Raw genomic sequence first — 20,650 nt, 5'->3', positions numbered from 1 at the left:
CTTGATGCAGGGTTGCCACAAATCTTTGATTTGTTAAAAAAAAAAAAAGCAGTATCTGCAAAGCACAATAAAGTGAAGTATCACAAGATGAGGTATACCTGTGTTATTGGTAAAATCATAATGCGTTAAGAGACTGGTGGAGGAAATCACAGCAAAAATGGCTTCAAAGTATATTTTTTAAACCTCAGAGTAGATAACTATTCTGAAAAACACCTGCTTCCACATAAGCCAATGCCATCACCGCAAGCATTCATGATTGATAGGAAGCACCATTTTCTTAGAACCCCGGTTTCAGTGTTCATAAAATGCTGCTGCCGCATCATGCTCTGATTAGGCAGACATTGCAAAGTTTAGTCAATGGGCACACAGCATCTCTTTACAACTTCTTCAAATTAGCCGTTACAGGCTTCAGCTATTTAGTGGGAGTCAGGACGCTGGACCTCTTGGATTTCTTTCAAGGAAGGACTTGAGCTCAGCTAGGCAGCAAGTGGCTTTCCTGCTGTCAACTCCCTCAGGCTCTGTCCTATGTGCAGAGCTACCGATCCTCGGAGTTGCCTCCTTCCCAGGGCAGCCTGCCTCCAGAGACCAAGCCCAGAAGGCAGCACTTCACAGCTCATCAGCAGGCTGGCCAAGGCTTTATCAGGCCTGACTCACACTTCCATCCCCCCTCAGCCCAATACCGCTTTCTCACCCTGTCTTTTCACCATGAACATCTTACATCCCAAACTGTCTCAGTGTCTACTTCCAGAGAACATGATCTACAACGTGTATCTGTTTCATTTGCCTTCTCTCTTGTTCCTACCACAAGTCTCAGGAAATTGCTCATGTAGACCCAGCTTCTTGAGTTACCACCATCCTTAAGAGCAAACTTCTCAGGGTCTAGACTATGCTTTATTAAATGAAAGAAAGGAATATAAGTAGATTTCTCCCTGCATGATCCTACATGGTACATAGAAGAGAACCCAATTATTGCTGAGAAATTCTCTTCTCTATGAAGATTCAACTATACTTTCTCATAAAATTATAAATATAAAATAGCATCCATTCACACGTGTTTTCTTTCAATATTATTCAATATCGAGCACATTCTACACACCAGGCACAGATAGGTGAAAAAGCAGTTTAAAAAGTTTCTGCTCTAGAGGAGTTTGCATTCTACTGGTTGTGACAGACAATAAACAAATCAGATGAGTATGATGCCAGAGTCTATGAAGAACCATAAAGCTGGGGGAGGAGACAGAGAATGACTGGAGAAGCATCTAATGTTTCAAAACCACAGGTAGAGGGGACTGCTGTAAGCCACATGCTGCTGGGCTGGCACAGTCACGTATACATTTAGGAAATCAATTTCCTAGATTGAATCCACCATTCTTGTTCTAGCGACAAATTCATCACATCAACTTGAGTGACATAATAGTTCTTCTGCATTGTGAGCCCACCTGCTTCATGAAACATAAAATCTTAAATCTGCGTTAGTAACTATACAGCAGTTCTGTCTTAGGGAAAGAGCAGCCTGAGCCATTGCAAGCTCTAGTCAGATACAGCTGTCTCAGGCAGATGGCTTTAGTGGGCAACATCATAAACTTGCCAGATTTTTTAAAATATGAAAGGGTTTTCTGCCTCATTAGTACTTCATGGCTGACCATCCACAAACACCTGGTGTTCAGACTTTTTCCTCTTGTGAAAACGCAACCATATAGTCTTAGCTCAAAAAAGTATAGGTTATATATGAATAACTATCGACCAAAGGATCTAATACTTAGATCATTTATAAAGTCACTGGTAGAGCAAAAACCCATCCTTACACAGTTTAATGGAGGTGAAAAATTGAAATTAGGACCAATAGGGACTTAGAGTCATAGTAGAGGCAAGTTAAATTACTTTGCTCCTTCCCAATACTCAAACTACGTAGTCCAGAGGGAATCACAGGTGGCCTGCACAGGCTTCTATTACACCATCAATATAAGAATGAATAGTACAAATAACAACTTCTTTATAAGAATAACTGTGTATGCAACTCTACTTTTGCTTTTCTCTTCACACTTTAGAACTCTGTCATCACATCTTCATCACAAGAACACCAAGTACCAAAGCATCCTTGCTTAAGTTAGGAATCTACACCATTGAACTCTTTGTTGTAAGGTAAAGGAGAAAAAGCAATAGATTTGGGAGTTTGAAGAAACTGAGCTAAAATTAAGGCACTGCAATTTATTTGCTTTTTAAAAGATTAAATTGTCTCAAGGTTAGAAATTTCAGTTTTTGTATCTGTAAAACGGAGGTAACATCTTCTCAAATACCTTAAAAGGTCAGGAAAGGATGTGTTTTAAAGTACTTTGAAAACTATAGTGATCGGCAAGTATATTGTTATAACTGAAGCTTGGTTGTATTTAAATGTTAACATATTATTTTGAAATAATTTTCAATTAAGCAACAAAAAATTTATTTGTTCATTAAAGAAGCATTTAGTCAGTACCTTCTGTGTTACACTATGGAGAATATAAAAAATGATTGTTATTCCTGTTACCAAGGAGCTTATACAAGTCAGATTTAAGAGAAGGAATGTGGGGGGGAGGTGTGGTTTTGGTTTTTGCCAATAACTTATAAGTACTTTCTATGTGCCAGACAGACATCATATAAATGCTTTATGTGCAGTAACTCTTTTAATCTTTAAAAAAAATCTTTGTTAAAGGTAATAGTTTTATTCTGATTTTATGGATGATAAGGATATGGCACAAGAAGATTGGAAACCTACTCAAAGTCATACACCTATGAAGTACTGAAGTCTCAAAGACAACTCACACAGTCAGGCAAGTTAGCCACATTATATTACATACACCTCAAATTGGGCAGAAAACACACACATATTGTTAATAATAGTTACAAATGCTAACAATACTATGGCAGTGAATGATAAATGAAGAAACCACCTTGGGGTGAGGTGGCCAAGAAGTCTTCATGACATATACCCAAAACTAGATCCAAATTTGTTTGCAGAATTAAGATAAGAAAAATTAAATAAAGGACAAACAAGATTTTGTTTCATATGTACTTTTGTGGCATGCAATAAGTATCACTTTATTGAAATATAACATACATATAGGAAAATACAAAAATCCCAAGTGTACTTTGAAATTATTTCATTGAATGGCTTCTCTTTTATAGACTGGGCTTATTTCCTCATTAAAATAAAGCAAAAACTGACTTGAAGCAACTGACCATCTATTCATATACCAGTCTTAATATAATCCATTTTATTTCAAAGAATTACCTACCATTTAAGTATTTTCCTATAATGAAGACCATTACAGGCCATTATAATGGAAAATAACTTGAAATTCACACTGAGTTGATATTCCATGATATAGACCAGAGGCTGTTCCACTTGCCCCTCTGAGTTTTGTATTTGCTATAACATTTTATGTATAGGAAAATAATTTCGAGAGCTACTTTTCAAATGACACACAGAACAATGGCCAACAATGATTTCTACTTGCTTCCATTCCCAGAAGAATACATGTACTAACTGCTTGTTGGTCCTGCGTGTATCCTGTGTAACTTACCAAGTGATAGGTCTGGGCCTTCAAAATGTTGAGATCAATAAAGTTTTCTTCATTGTCTGTCTCCTCTTCCTTAGGAAAATAAAAGAGTTTAAAAGTTAATAATTATAAAAGTTGCAATTAAAAAATATATTTCCAGATTTTTTTTTACAGTAGGTCCTTGTTGGTTATATATTTTAAATATAGCAATGTGTACATGTCAATTCCAAACACTTATGCTAAGCTTGACAGGAAGACTAACAAAGAAAGGACATTTAAAAGCCTAGTAGTGCCATAAAGTAGGGCATTATGTTATCTGTTTGCTGAGGTTTTGATGATGCCATTTAAAAATAGGACCTTTTTTTTTTTTAACAATCACTTAAGAAAAAAAAGAGCTGTGAAACTAGGGATAAATAAACATAGGAACAGAATAAGCAACAGTTAATGGAAATTTTGAGTAAGATTACTAAAATGGACAAAAATGAGAGGTTGATAGATATGGAATACTCTCACCTACTCCAGGGATCAATCACAGTAATGTATATTTTTGACATCTCATCATATGTTTAAGTTTAAAGATATTAAATATTAATTCTATATAAGGATGTAAGATATTAACCTTGTATCTTAGATATTAACTGTCTAATAAAAAGATAATTCAGGTAGATTCCAAACTGGTCCTGATTCTGAGCCCAAATGATATGGGGGATAGGGTCAGAAGTGACCCTTTGACAAGTAATCTCCTCCCCAATACACAGTAAATACAGAGCTTGAACAGGCTGTACAAAATGTTAAAATGTCTTTGTGGTGACAAGTGACATAGTGGGTGAAGCAATTTTAACAAGAATATCCAAAGCTTAAAGACATGATAATGAGGCCAATGGAGCTTGGTTCTAAAGTCTTGTAAAGAAAAACCAAAAAAATAAGTGAGAGTTGCTTGGTGGACACTTTCACATGTACAGCTGCACAAAAGCTGCAGTGGTAGATTTCAAAGATAACCCTTATCTTTAAGCACTTAGAAGTATGTAAGACAGTGGTTCTCAAAATGTGGTTCTTAGATCAGCAGCATTAGTATCACTTGGGAGCTTGTGACAATGTAATCTAACCATCCCAGATCTACAAAGAAACTACTAGGAGTGGGGCCATTAAGGGGAGACATTAGAATATGTTAATCTTTGAGAAATTGGAAATATTATAGTAAAATATGAAACAATATAAATGCAGATAATGTACAATCAAATAACGTTCACTTTTTTAGGGATGGAGGCAGTGGGGCCTAGATGTGTGGACAAAACTGATGTGTTTACATCTTAAATCCTAAGCATATATGCAGATGCACATCTTTGAGAAACAGCTCAGTCTATCTCGTGTTTGCACTAATGATGGTATACTTAACCAGAGCAAATGATAGAGATGCCAATGACTTAGTGCCAATGGGAGAAGAGACAAGTTTATAATGCTTTTATAATAACCTTATCAGTACTGTTTACATAGGTGATCAATAAGTACTTGTTGAACTGTGGTTGATGGAACACTATTATGCAAAAAGCTTTAAGAGCAGGTACTAGAAAAAGAATTTAAGTTATTAAAAATTATTAAGAAAGCATTCAAAATGAATTTGAATATAAACAGACTCAAAAAATAGCTTTAAATTAAGAGGATTTTAATCTCAGTAATTTAAAAGGTACTCAACAATTTCCTGTCATTTCTTTGCCTAGTATGTGTCTTAATTCTCTTACTGCCAATTACTAAGGATATGATTATATAATGTGAGGACATTCTGTGAGCATATTCTTTGAGAATATTCTGTGTCGTGATCCCAATCCTCCCTTCTTCCCTCTTGGCCGCCCTCCCTTCCTCCTTCCTGCATCCCTCCCACTCACTTTCCAGTTATCAATGTGTCCTAACTTGATTTGACCAGTCTAAAACAGAAGCTTTCGAGTTTCTTGTTGATCACAGAACTTTTCTTTGTCAGAAACGATCTTTGCCATCTGTGAGCTATCCCACAAACTCTGGCAACAAAATGAAGTAATATCCCACCATCCAGAGGCTTTTGGCACTGACCCAGCTCTCCCTACTAAGAGGAACGGGAGAGGTAAGAGGCCTCCTTAGAATAATATAACAAGGAAGAAAGAAAAGGAAAAAATTCAAGAGACATGATGTAAGGGAACTAAGAGCCTCAGATACAACCCTTTGAGGAAGGCTTCAGCTTGGTCTTATGACAGCAGAAGGTCTTTACTTCATAGATGGCAAGAAATGTGTGAAGAGGATGCTTTCTAGTTTGTTTCTCTAATTTATACAAACAGCAATGCTGCTTTGAATTTTAAATGGTTCTCAGGAAAAAAAAAAAAACAACCCTCTATTTTCTAAAAGTTACAAGCAATGTGCTGACAGATGATTTTTTGTCAAATATTTAATGAACAGCCACTATGCACCAGGCATTGCATAAAAAACTGGAGACAAAAAATGTATAAAATTGGTTTATGCCCTCATGGAGTTTTCCTTCTGATTAGTTGGTTTTTGTCCTTTTTTCCCCGACTAGTAGTTTGAGTTATAGGTCTTTGAAGCTAAATATTGATGCATTAGGACCACGTATCTGTAGATAAACTATTTACTACTAATAATAAACAGTAACTAAGAAACAAGATGAGGAAATATCTGAGTAAAATAAGTAAGATGAACAACGGGGACTATATGAGGACTTAAAATTTTCTGAGCCTGAATGGAAAGATTTATTACACGAAGAATAAAGTCTAAACACCCTCCAAAATGAACAAACTGATCTGGACCTCGTCTTTCTTCCCAGTTAACCCTGGAGAAGGGAATGGCAACCCACTCCAGTATTCTTGCCTGGAGAAGTCCATGGGCAGAGGAGCCAGGCGGGCTATAGTCCATGGGGTCGCAAAGAGCCATACAAGACTGAGCAACCAACACACACAATCTTAAGTCACTCTCCTCCTCACTCAGGAGAGCTGGCCGCAATGGTTTTCTCTCAGTTCCTTGATCATGGTAAGCTCCCTCCTTCCTCTGAGTTTTTGTACATGCAGCTCCACCAGGGTCTTGCTCAGTGCTTGCTACGTAACAGGTACTCAATAAACACATGAATGACTACATTTTTACCTTAACTTTAAAAATTTATCACATTAAGAAAGATATCTTTTAAACTGATTGGTTTTACAATACTCTTTTTCTTTCTATAGATAGCAGTCATCTTTTTTTAAAAAATCAATTTATTTATTTTAATTGGAAGCTAATTACTATACAATACTTGGTGGTTTTTCACATACATTGACATGAGTCAGCCATGGGTGTACATGTGTTCCCCAACCCGAACCCCCTCCCATCTCCCTCCTCATCCCATCCCTCTGGGTTGTCCCAGTGCACCAGCTTTGAGTGCCTTGATTCACACATCAAACTTGGACTGGTCATCTGTTTCACATATGCTAATATACATGTTTCAGTGCTACTCTCTCAAATCATCCCACCCTCATCTTCTCCCATAGAGTCAAAAAGTCTTTTCTTTATATCTGTGTCTCTTTTGCTGTCTCGCATATAGGGTCATTGTTACCATCGTTCTAAATTCCATATATATGCATTAAGAAACTGTATTGGTGTTTTTCTTTCTGACTTACTTCACTCTGTATAATAGGCTCCAGTTTCATCCACCTCATTAGAACTGATTCAAATGCATTCTTTCTAATAGCTGAGTAATATTTCATTGTGTTTATGTACCACAACTTTCTTAACCATTTGTCTACCGGTGGACATCTATGTTGTTTCCATGTCCTATTTGTATGGAAATACAAAAAAACCTCAAATAGCCAAAGCAATCTTGAGAAAGAAGAATGGAACTGGAGGAATCAACCTGCCTGACTTCAGGCTATACTACAAAGCTATAGTCATCAAGACAGCATGGTACTGGCACAAAGACAGAAATATAGATGAATGGAACAAAATAGAAAGCCCAGAGACAGATCCACACACCTATGGACACCTTATCTTTGACAAAGGAGGCAAGAATATACAATGGAGAAAAGTCAATCTCTTTAACAAGTGGTGCTGGGAAAACTGGTCAACTACCTGTAAAAGAATGAAACTAGAACACTTTCTAACACCATACACAAAAATAAACTCAAAATGGATTAAAGATCTAAATGTAAGACCAGAAACTATAAAATACCTACAGGAAAACATAGGCAAACACTCCCTGACATGAATCATAGCAGGATCCTCTATGACCCACCTCCCAGAGTAATGGAAATAAAAGCAAAAATAAACAAATGGGACCTAATTAAACTTAAAAGCTTTTGCAAAACAAAGGAAACTATAAGCAAGGTGAAAAGACAGCCTTCAGAATAGGAGAAAATAACAGCAAATGAAGTAACTGACAAAGAATTAATCTAAAAATATACAAGCAGCTCATGCAACTCAATTCCAAAAAAATAAGCGACCCAATCAAAAATTGGGCCAAAGAACTAAAGAGACATTTCTCCAAAGAAGACATACAGATGGCTAACAAACACATGAAAAGATGCTCAACATCACTCATTATCAGAGAAATGCAAATCAAAACCACAATGAGGTACCATCTCATGCCAGTCAGAATGGCTGCTATCAAAATGTCTACAAACAATAAATGCTGGAGAGGGTGTGGAGAAAAGGGAACCCTCTTACACTGTTGGTGGGAATGCAAACTAGTACAGCCACTATGGAGAAAAGTGTGAAGATTCCTTAAAAAACTGGAAATAGAACTGCCATATGACCCAGAAATCCCACTGCTGGGCAAACACACTGAAGAAACCAGAATTGAAAGAGACACGTGTACCCCAATGTTCACTGCAGCACTGTTTACAATAGCAGTCATCTTTCTTACACGTATGGTTTAAAATAGTTATACTACTGATGAAGTGAAGTGAAGTGAAGTGAAGTGAAGTCGCTCAGCCGTGTCCGACTTTTTGCAACCCCATGGATTGTAACCTACCAGGCTCTTCCATCCATGGGATTCTCCAGGCAAGAGTACTGGAGTGGGTTGCCATTTCCTTCTCCAGAGTATCTTCCCGACCCAGGGATCGAACCCAGGTCTCCCGCATTGTAGACAGACGCTTTTACCGCCTGAGCCACCAGGGAAGTCTATACTACTGATAAAATACATTAAAAACTTTAAAGATAGAAAGCATAGAAAAGAAAATAATCATCCATAATCCTTCTATCCACATATAACTGATGTTAATATATTGGTGCTAACTGTTTTTCTTTTTCTGTGTATTTTACATAGTTGAGTTTGTGCATATAGTATGCTATCATCCCCATGTCACTAACATTTCTTTGTAAACATTTCTTTTAATAGCTATATGACATTCTACTATATGGATATGTCTAATTTATTTCATGGTTATTTTCAGCATTCACTATAAAATAATGCAGTGATTAATATCTTTGCAGCCTATAGTAGCATAATAAATTACTTTTAAGTTAAAATACAGAATGTACATATTATCTATTGATTAAAAAAAATCACCTGAATAATGTAATTGGTCTATGATAGTAAAATATACTGTAACATTTTCCTTCCCCACCATTTTCATTTTAAATCATATATACAATTTCTAAAACACCAGCATCAACTCAACTCTGGTTCTGAGGAGGAACTTTTTTTCTCTACCATTCTCCTAGTCCAGTCTGTTATAAAGGCATGATCATTTAATTTCACACTATAGGTACAATTTTAAGAATGAAGATATGCCCAGAGGTTGCCAAACAATTTAAATAATGTTGATATTTATAAGTATTTTTTAATGTTCCTGCAGGGTAGGGTAGTAATCATCTTAATTTCAGAAGCATAAAGGAGTTCCTGAGAAATGAATGGTATTCTTATGAAGCAGACTGTATTAATTCAAAAGTCTATTGCTGTCTTCTAAATTCTCTATTATTTATGGTCTATTTAAGATCATGAATGGTTAACAAACTGTTTACCTATATAACTAGTGGTTGACTATTTTCTGTCTATATTTGAAGAACCTCTGCTAAATTCACACCATAATCATTAGTGAACATGAGAATTAATTTTGCCAAAGTTTTAAATAACTGATATTTGGCACTCTTCAAAAGCTTTTTTTTTTTTTTAATCTAGAAACAATGAAATAAACTATATTCCAGAAAATGGAAGTCTAGGGGAATTAAGAGAAGGGAAATGAATCCAAAGGTGAAAATGGACAAAAAAGTTCAGCAACACACATACCACAAATTCTTCATCCACTTTATTTAATGTTAATTCTGCATCATCTTCTGCAACAGTTTCTTCTTCTAATTCTTCCACTGGGTATGCTGGTCTAAAATAGTAAAGCTTGACATGAGATGAGAGTGAAAAACAAAACATTTCAGCAGGGCAAAAAGGTACAATGTGAGTACTAAGGATCCTCCCCACTCTATGCCAGTTCTGGTTCTTTTTCACCTGCCCCTCTTCCCATAATCACTGTTAATGTTTCATGTATCCTTCCTGAAACTCTCTAATGTAAAGAAGCAAAAATGTTTATTTCTAAACCTGAAGATTTAAGTATTAATACATGAATGGGATGGTACCATGCATACTATTAGCCAACCTACTTTCTTCACTTACTAACATACCATATTTAAGTACATATACAGTTGACCCTTGAACAACATAGGTTTGAACTGTGTGGGTCTATTTAACACAGAGATTTTTTCCTATAGTAAATACTAACTATTACATGATTCTTGGTAGGTTGAATCTACAGATGTGGAACTGTGGATACGGAGGAACAGCTTATAAGGAAGCCCTACCCACTCCAGGATTCTTGCCTGGAAAATCCAAAGGACAGAGAAGACTGGTGGGCTACAGTCCACGGGGTCGCAAAGACACGACTGAGCACCTGAGTACAAGCACAAGCACACTAACTTACATGTGGATTTTCCACATCCTTAATCCCTGCACTGGTAAAAGGTAAACTGTGCATCTCTCTCTCTCTCCCCCTCCTTGTCCCTCTCTCTTAACATACCTGCACTGTATTCAATCGAACAGCAGTACCATAGCAATATAACTAGCAACCTATGGATGAACATATTTTTAGTTTCCTTACTAGACAATACCTCAAAGATCATCCTTATACATCAAGTATAAAGGCTGGGCCAACAATTGTGTATATTTTGTTGTTTTGTTAAATATTACTAAAAACAACTTCCAAAATGTCACCCTAATTTAAACTGCCAACAGCAGTGACGCCTTTTCCATACATTTGCCAATATGGTAAACAAGCTTCAATTTTTGTCAATCATCTAAAGGAAAAAAAATCCCACTCTTGTTTTATTTGCATTTCCTTCACATGAGAGTGGTTGAATGCCTTTTCATGTTTTAACTGGTTATGTGTTTTTCAGTGAAATGCCTATCAATGTCCTCTGCTTTTGTGTATATTAAGAAAATTAATACTTTGCCTAACCCTGTTAAGATAGTTTTCTTAGCTTATTACCTAAATATTAGCTATTCAGGACTGTTATAATTATTACTACATAGACTTTGCAATGCTTTCTTGCATGAATCCTACTTTTCACATCATATATCTAACATCCATTCATGGATCACAGTCTTGCTGTGACAAAGGGGCTTGCATAACTCAAAGAAGCTATGAATCATGCCGTGCAGGGCCACCCAAGATGGATAGGTCATAATGGAGAGTTCTGAGAAGACATGGTCCACTGGAGGAGGAAATGACAAACCACTCCAGTATTCTTGCCTTGAGACCCCATGAACAGTGTGAAAAGGCAAAAAGATAGGACACTGAAAGATGAACCCCCCAGGTGAGAAGGTATCCATTATGCTACTGGAGAAGAAAGGAGGGCAATTACTATTAGCTCTAAAAAGAGGGAAGTGGCTAGGCCAAAGCAAAATCGATGCTTAGTTGTGGATATGTCTGGTGGTGAAAGTAAAGTCTGATGCTGTAAAGAACAATATTGATAGGAACCTGGAATGTTAGTCTCATGAATCATGGTAAATTCGACATGGTCCACTTGCCATCTTGTGTGGTCAAGTAGGAGACGGCAAGATTGAACACCTACATCTCAGGAATCAGTGGACTAAAATGGACAGGAATAGGTGACTTTAATACAGAGGATCACTATATCTACCACTGTGGGCAATAATTCCTTAGAAGAAATGGAGTAGCCCTTAGAGTCAACAAGAGTTCAAAATGCAACACTTGGGTACAAACTAAAAAACAACACAATGTTATAGATTTGTTTTCAAGGTAAGTCATTCAACATCACAGTAATCCAAGTCTATGCCCCAACCACTGATGGTGAAGAAGTTGAAGTTGACCTGCTCTATGAAGACCTACAACACCTTCAGAAACACCAAAAAAAGATGTCTTATTCATCATCATAGGAGATTGGAATGCAAAAGTAGGAAGTCAAGACATACCCAGAATAACAGGCAAGTATGGCCTTGAAGTTCAAAATGAAGCAGAACAAAGGTTAACAGAGTTTTGTCAAGAGAAATGCTGGTCATAGCAAACAACTTTTTCCAACAATATAAGAGATGACTCGGGCTGTTCTCTGCAGCCAAAGATGGAGGAGCTCTATACAGTCAGCAAAAACAAGACCCTGAGCTGACTGTGGCTCACATCATGAGCTCCTTACTGCAAAAGTCAGACTTAAATAGAAGAAAGTAGGGTAAACCACTAGGCCATTCAGGTATGACCTAAATCAAATCCCTTATGTTTGTACAGCAGAGGTGATAAATAGATTCAAGGGATTAGATCTGATATACAGAGTATCTGAAGAACTATGGATGGAAATTTGCGACACTATGCAGGAGGCAGTGACCAAAACCACCCCAGAGAAAAAGAAAAGAAAAAAAGCAAAGTGGTTGAGGAGGCTTTACAAATAGCTGAGGAAAGAAGAGAAGTGAAAGCAAGGAAGAAAGGGAAAGATATACCCTACAGAGTATATCTTTGAATGCAGAGTTCCAGAGAATATCAGGGAGAAATAAGAAGTTCTTCTTTAGTGAACAATGAAAAGAAAGAGAGGAAAATAATAGAATGGGTAAGACTAGAGATCTCTTCAAGAAAACTGGAGATATCAAGAAAACAAATCATACAAGGATGGAGCAATAAAGGACAGAAAAGGTAAGGACCTAACAAAAGCAGAAGATACTAAGAAGAGATGGTAAAAACACACAGAAGAACTATACAAAAACAGGTCTTAATGATCCAGGTAACCATGGATGGTGTGGTCACTCACCTAGAACCACAAATCCTGAGTGTGAAGTCAAGTGAATTTTAGAAAGCATTACTATTAACAAAGCTGGTGGAGGTGATAGAATTCCTGTTAGCTACTTAAAATCCTAAAACATGATGCTGTTAAAGTGCTGCACTCCACACATCAACAAATTTGGAAAACTCAGCAATGGGCACAGGACTGGAAAAGGTCAGTTTTCATTCCAATCCCTAAGAAGGGCAGTGCCGTACAACTACTGTAAAACTACGCTCATTTCACATGTACATGATCAAACTACAACTGCACTCATTTCACATGCTAGAAAGATAATGCTCAAAATATTTCAACCTAGGCTTTAGCAATATGTGAATCAAAAACTTACAGATGAATATGCTAGGTTTCAAAGAGGCAGAGGAACGAGAGATCAAATTTCCAACATTCACTGGAGAATGGAGAATAGAGAAAGCAAAGAAGTTCCAGAAAAATATCTGCTTCTGAATATTTAACTTATATGCAGAGTTTGGTTCAGTTCAGTCACTCAGTTGGGTCTGACTCTTTGTGACCCCATGGACTGCAGCAGGCCAAGATTCCCCGTCCATCACCAACTCCTGGAGCTTGCTCAAACTCATGTCCACTGAGTCGGTGAAGCCATTCAACCATCTCATCCTCTGTTGGCCCCTTCTTCTCCCACCTTAAATCTTTCCCAGCATCGGGGTCTTTCTAATGAGTAAGTTCTTCGCATCTGGTGGCCAAAATATTGGAGCTTCAGCTTCAGCATCAGTCCTCCCAATGAATATTCAGGACTGATTTCCTTTAGGATTGACTGGTTGGATCTCCTTGCAGTCCAAGGGACTCCCAAGAGTCTTCTCCAACACAACAGTTCAAAAGCATCAATTCTTAGGTGCTCAGCTTTCTTTATATTCCAACTCTCACATCCATACTTGCCTACTGGAAAAACCATAGCTTTGACTATGACTAGGCGGACCTTTGTTGGCAAAGTAATGTCTCTGCTTTTTAATATGCTGACTAGGTTGGTCATAGCTTTTCTTCCAAGGAGCATGTGTCTTTCAATTGCTTGGCTGCAGTCACCATCTGCAGTGATTCTGGAGCCCCCCAAAATAAAGTCTCTCACTGTTTCCATTGCTTCCCCATCTATCTGTCATGAAGTGATGGGACCGGAGGCCATGATGTTAGTTTCCTGAACTTTTTCACTTTCCCTTTTCACTTTCATCAGGAGGCTCTTTAGTTCTTCTTCCCTTTCTGCCGTAAGGGTGGAGTCATCTGCATATCTGAGGTTACTGATATTTCTCCCAGCAACCTTGATTCCAGCTTGTGCTTCATCCAGCCCAGCATTTTGCATGATGTACTCTGCATGTAAGTTAAATAAGCAGGGTGAGAATATACAGCCTTGACGTACTTCTTTCCCAATTTGGAACCAGTCTATTGTTCCATGTCCAGTTCTCACTGTTGCTTCTTCACCTGCATACAGGTTTCTCAAAAGCCAGGTAAGGTGATCTGGTAAAGAGATGGCATATCCCATCTCTTTAAGAATTTTCCAGTTTGTTGTGATCCACACAGTCAAAGGCTTTGGTGGAGTCAATAAAGCAGAAGATATTTTTCTGGAACTCTCTTGCTTTTTTGATGATCCAACAAATGTTGGAAATTTGATCTCTGGTTCCTCTGCCTTTTCTAAATCCAGCTTGAACATCTGGAAGTTCTCGGTTCATATACTGTTGAAGCCTGGCTTGGAGGATTTTGAGCATTACTTTGCTAGTGTGTGAGATGAGTGCAATTGTGCGGTAGTTTGAGCATTCTTTGGCATTGCCTTTCTTTGGGACTGGAATGAAAACTGACCTTTTCCAGTCCTGTGGCCACTGCTGAGTTTTCTCAATCTGCTGGCATATTGCATGCAACACTTTCACAGCATCATCTTTTAGGATTTGAAATAGTTCAACTGGAATTCCATCACTTCCACTAGCTTTGTTCATAGTGATGCTTCCTAAGGACCCCTTGACTTTGCATTCCAGGATGTCTGACTCCAGGTGAGTGATCATGCCATCATGGTTATCTGAGTCATCAAGATCTTTTTTGTATAGTTCTTCTGTGTATTCTTGCCACCTCTTCTTAATATCTTCTGCTTCTGTTAGGTCCACACCATTTCTGTCCTTTACTGTGCCCATCTTTGCATGAAATGTTCCCTTGGTATCTCTAATTTTCTTAAAGAGATCTCTAGTCCTTCCCATTTTATTGTTTTCCTCTATTTCTTTGCATTGATCACTGAAAAAGGCTTTCTTATCTCTCCTTGCTATTATTTGGAACTCTGCTTTCAGACAGGTATATCTTTCGTTTTCTCCTTTGCCTTTAGCTCCTCTTCTTTTCACAGCTATTTGTAAGGCCTCTTCAGACAACCATTTTGCCTTTTTGCATTTCTTTTTCTTGGAGATGGTCTTGATCACTGCCTCCTAGACAATGTCATGAACCTCCATCCATAGTTTTTCAGGCACTCTATCAGATCTAATCCCTTGAATCTATTTGTCACTTTCACTGTATAATCATAAGGGATTTGATTTAGGTCAAACCTGAATGGTCTAGTGATTTTCCCTACTTTCTTCAATTTAAGTCTGAATTTGGCAATAAGGAGCTCATGATCTGAGCCACAGTCAGCTCCCGGTCTTGTTTTTGCTGACTGTATAGAGCTTCTCCATATTTGGCTGCAAAGAATATAATCAATCTGATTTGGTATTGACCACCTGGTGATGGCCATGTGTAGAGTCATCTCTTGTGTTGGAAAGTAAAAGTTAAGTATTGAACACTTATTTTTCCACCAAGATTAATGACACATAGGATATTGGATCAAGATGCCAGAGTAACAGGATATGCAGTTATCTCCTCCTGCGAGGGCACCAAAATCAGAACTAGCTCTTAAACTACCATCAACAGAACGCTGGAACCCACCAGAAAATGATACCCTATATCCAAAGACAAAGGAGAAGCCACAACGAGATGGTAGGAGGGGTGTGATAATGATAAAATAAGATCCTATAACTGCTGGGTGGGTAACACACAAACTGGAGAACAATAATACCAAAGAAGTTCTCCCACTTCTGCGAAAGTTCTGAGCCCCAAGGCAGGCTTCCCAGCCTGAGGATCCAGCAAAGGGATTAGGAATCCCCAGGGAATCTGACTTTGAGGGCCAGCACAAGTTGATTATAGGACTTCCACAGGAGTGGGAGAAATAGAGACTCCACTGTTGGAAAACAGAAACAAAATCCTATGCACACCAGAACCCGGGGAAAGGAGCAGTAACCCCATGGAGACTGAAATAGACCTATCTGCTAGTGTTGGAGTGTCTTCTTTGCAGGCGTGTGTCAGCAGTGGCTCACTGTGGGGACAGGGAGACTGGCAGCAGCAGTCATGGGAGGTGCCTCTTGGGTGACTCCTCCTGGAGATCTCCATTAACCCTAACATAGAGCCTACAGACTCCAGGCCTGGGTTGCCTCAAGCCAAACAATTAACAGAGAGGGAATGCAGCCCTACCCATCAGCAGACAATCAGATTAAAGTTCTACTGAGCTGGGCCTTGTCCACCAGAGCAAGACCCAGTTTTTCCCACTGCCAGTCCCTCCCATCAGGAAGCTCACACAAGCCTCTTAGCCTCATCCACCAGAGGGCAAGCAGAAGAAGCAAGAAGAACTACAATCCTGCATCTACCAGGATGAAAACCACATAACAGAAAGTTAATCAAAATGGAAAGGCAGAGGGTTATGTCCCAGACGAAGGGACAAGATAAAACCCCAGAAAAACAACTAAATGAAGTAGAGATAGGCAACTTTCCAGAAAATGAATTCAGAATAATGATAGAGAAGATGATCTAGGAAGATCTCAGAAAAAGAATGAAGATGCAAGAAATGTTTACCAAAGCCCTAGAAGAACTAAATAACAAATGAACAGAGATGAACAATACACTAGAAGGAATCAACAGCAGAATAACTGAGGCAGAAGAATGGATAAGTGACCTGGAAGAAAGAATGGTGGAAATTACTGCCATAAAACAGAATATAGAAAAAAGAATGAAAAGAAACAAAGACAGCCTAAGAGACCTCTGGGACAACATTAAATGCACCAACATTCACATTATAGGGGTCCCAGAAGGAGAAGAGAGAGAGAGAAGACTCAAGGAAATATTTGAAGAGATAACAGCTGAAAACTTCCCTAACATGGGAAAGGAAACAGTCAAACAAGTCCAGGAAGCAAGCACAGAAAGTCTCAGGCACAAGAAACCCAAGGAGGAACACACCAAGACACACAGTAATCAAAAAGACAAAAAATTAAAGACAAAGATAAAATATGAAAAGCAACAAGGGAAAAGCGACAAATTACTTACAAGCAAACTCCCATAAGGTTATTGGCTGATTTCTAAACAGAAACTCTACAAGACAGAAAGGAGTGGCATATTTTGGGGGGCATATATATTTAAAGTGCTAAAACAGAAGAGAACCTACAATCAAGAATACTCTACCCAGCAAGATTCTCATTCAGATTTGATGGAGTAATCAAAAGCTTTACAGACAAGCAAAAGTGAAGAAAATTCAGCACCATCAAACCAGCTTTATTTACAACAACTGCTAAAGGAACTTCTCTAGGAAGGAAACACAAGAGAAGGAAAAGATCTATAAAAAATAAACCCAAAACAATTAAGAAAATGGTAACAGGATCATACAGATCAGTAATTATCTTAAATGTAAATGGATTGAATACCAAAATACATAGACTGGCTGGTGGATGAAAACATGGGCATGTATGCACTTCCACTTACCTCATCAGTCTACTTAACCCTCTAGACTGTATGTAATTATTATATATTGTTAGGTTAATCATGTTTCCATTATGGCTTGTAATTGTAATTATCTTTTGTTTTTTGTCTGGCTGTTGATTATGAAAACTGATAAAAGTCCTCTACTATTGTGATTGTGATTATTTATTATCCCTTTTAATACCACTGCATCATGATCGGTCAACAGAAAATAACAAAATTCTATATCACTAAAACTACCATTTAATAGGAAAACCTGTAATCACTTTTTAAAATCCAGATGCACATGAGAATTATCTTGGAATTTTTTGAAAAAATAGAAATTCCCAGCTATTGTTTTTTCTCCAAAGTTCCAGATGTGATTTTAATGAGCAGTCATGTTTAAAAACAACTGGACTATATAATGATCTTTAAAAAAAAAATACATGCAATTGAAGCTGAAGTCTGAGTAAAGCAGTCTAGTGGTCCTCCCACACCTGCTGATGTGATTGCTCAGGGGAAGGATAATACTGTATTAGTGATGATCCCCAGACAAGAAAAATGTGCCATTAAACCACTGTTAATCTCATGAATAGGTTATTCTTGGAAGCCTGACTGTACTGTGGGTTGTCATTCACGCCTCAACCTTCAAGGATATGCCTCGATTAAAAGAAAATATGAAGAAAGCTATAGGATAATCTTCAGCTGGAGAAACCTGAGCTGGACCTGAACTCAGGATAACTTCACTTGTCTAGCAAACAAGGCCTGTCCTTTCTTAACTTTGCCTTTCTATGGACAAAATTTATCTTTCTGCTAGATCACATTTCATTGGTAAAGATACAGCTCAAGCCTTGAACACAAAGATTATATGTCAATGTCATGTGTTACTTTAATAGGTGCACCTACTTACTGATAGATTGTGACAAGGCTAATGATAGACTGTGATGTGGAACAACTTCTTGCAATCGGGGAACCCTGCATATTGGAGAACTCTATCAACTACTGTGAGTGGACTGTTTTCCCTAAAACCTACAGTATGTTTTTTGAAATCACTCCTCAATTAGTAAGTATTAAACTGATGATGTAAACATTAACTCCATGTATCACTTAGGAATCCCTTTCTCTAGATGCTTAATACATGTTGATCTTTTATATTGGAAGAAGACCACCTATTATTTCCCTCCTCCATGAAAATTCAGGTGTTATTGACTTCAGTGTATTTTCCTACTTTGTCTGTTCCTAATATTAGCTTTTCCTTAGAACACCTACATAAGATTTTGCAAGGAACCAAAGTATTAAAAGATTTCATATGCTGTGCTTAGTCGCTCAGTAGCGTCTGACTCTTTGCGACTCCATGGAATATAGCCCACCAGGCTCCTCTGTCCATGGGGATTCTCCAGGCAAGAATACTGGTATGGGCTGTCATGCCCTCCTCCAGGGGATCTTCGCAACCCAGGGATCAAACCCAGCTCTCCTGCATTGCAAGCGGATTCTTTACCATCTGAGCATAGGAAAACACAATTCTATCTTGATAGAATATTTTACTGTTTTACTACTATCATAGCTGATAAGTTAATGGATATAGGAGTTAATGTACAAAAACATACCTCTCATTCATGGTGAGACTTTTCCTTTACTACATCCCCTATCACTCAGAAATGGTTTTTTCCATTGTTTAACTCATTGCTTGTTTTTTGGTTTCTTTTGACTGTTTGGAATTGTTATTTGACCTATAGAATTAACAAGACTGTTCATGTTATTCTGCCTTATTTCTATGCTCTTAAGTATAAACAATCCTGAGACTACTATGGAAATTAAAATGGAGGAAGCTTTGGTTCAGGCTTCAGAAGCACGAGAGGGTCTCTGACCTTGCTTCTGATGTGCCTGGCCACAGCCTATATTCCATGGTTGGCTGCAAGCACAGCTAGTCAGGCAGCAGTTTAAATAAGAAAGGGAGTGGGCCTGGAATTCTTGAGCTCCTGGAGGCCCGGCCAACTGTGCCCAGGGTTTAATGGAATCCTATGACTCGTAAGATAAAACAAACAGCATTGTAAAACTGTTAACATAAAACCAGAGCTTCATTTTTGCACACAAACTGATGATAATATTAGTTTGCACTCTGGGATTATAAGCAAAAGCCCCTGAAACTGCAATTTGAAGTCTCAGCTGTGGAGTGGACATACTTTTCCCAGTTGGGACTCTAGGCTGCTATTACTTGGAACTCCCCAGCATGCTGCTTAAGTTCTGGATGTTGGTTGGCCTAATTTGGTGATGTATGCACTGTTACGCTTCTTTATTGTTTCTATTGTTTCTCTTTCCTTTTAATGATTGTATATTGAAATTAAGTTAAATAATCCTCTATTAGATACTGAAATTTTTAATGCTTTAAAAAAAGATTAATGACACATATTTCTCATATTAAAAATATACAGACGTATTTGCATTAATTTCTGGAAACTTACAAAAATCCATACCTCAGAAAGGTTAACAAAACACAAAAACTGACATTTAATATTAAGGAAGGAAAGTATCATACACCAAATCAATCTTAAAGGATAAATTTCCTATTTTTGTTTTTACTAATTAGAATTAGATTATATCTTAAAGGCAATGTTTTCCTAGGATTTCTATGTTTTCTAAGGTTTATTTTAGCATAGTTAAATATAGAAAATAAGCATATACAAACATGTAACTTCTTTGTCACTTACATATCACATAGCTGATATGTAATTCTGATTTTCAATGTTTTTCTAATCTGATTTTCAATAGTCCCTCCTCCTTCCCTCTCCATGTATATACGGTCCCTATAAATTATTCAAATTACAATATGTGGCCAAGAATAAGATATACTAAGAAACAAAGGAAGTACCAAATTAAATAGTAGTTGAAATACTAATAGCTCCTGAATTTAGAATCCATTGGGCAATAAATTTAAAAATTTCTAAAAATTACAAATGTAGGATTATCTCATAACTTTTCATAGAATCTAATAAGGAAGTAATGTGGATCATATACTCGCTCTCCATACTGCACTAAGTTGTAACGTTTGAGTTGGAGCATATGCAATTGCCACTCTTTTTTAATTAAAAAGTAGA

General features: G+C 37.6%; 1 protein-coding gene across 1 annotated transcript in view; it reads right to left on the bottom strand.

Moving 5' to 3' along the window:
• The window catches only part of IFT57 (intraflagellar transport 57), a 66,644-nt gene that overhangs the window by 40,510 nt on the left and 5,484 nt on the right, over window positions 1-20,650 (bottom strand). The window contains exons 4-5 of the mRNA XM_081572263.1: window positions 9,775-9,865; window positions 3,561-3,629 (exon numbers count right to left, since the gene is read on the bottom strand). Of these exons, the coding sequence (XP_081428389.1) occupies window positions 3,561-3,629; window positions 9,775-9,865 (160 nt within the window). The remainder of the gene's footprint in view (window positions 1-3,560; window positions 3,630-9,774; window positions 9,866-20,650) is intronic.

Source organism: Giraffa tippelskirchi, chromosome 2, assembly GCF_054371585.1.
Source record: "Giraffa tippelskirchi isolate mGirTip1 chromosome 2, T2T-mGirTip1v1.2.pri, whole genome shotgun sequence".
NCBI lineage: Eukaryota > Metazoa > Chordata > Mammalia > Artiodactyla > Giraffidae > Giraffa > Giraffa tippelskirchi.
This window is presented reverse-complemented; position numbering and strand designations above follow the sequence as displayed.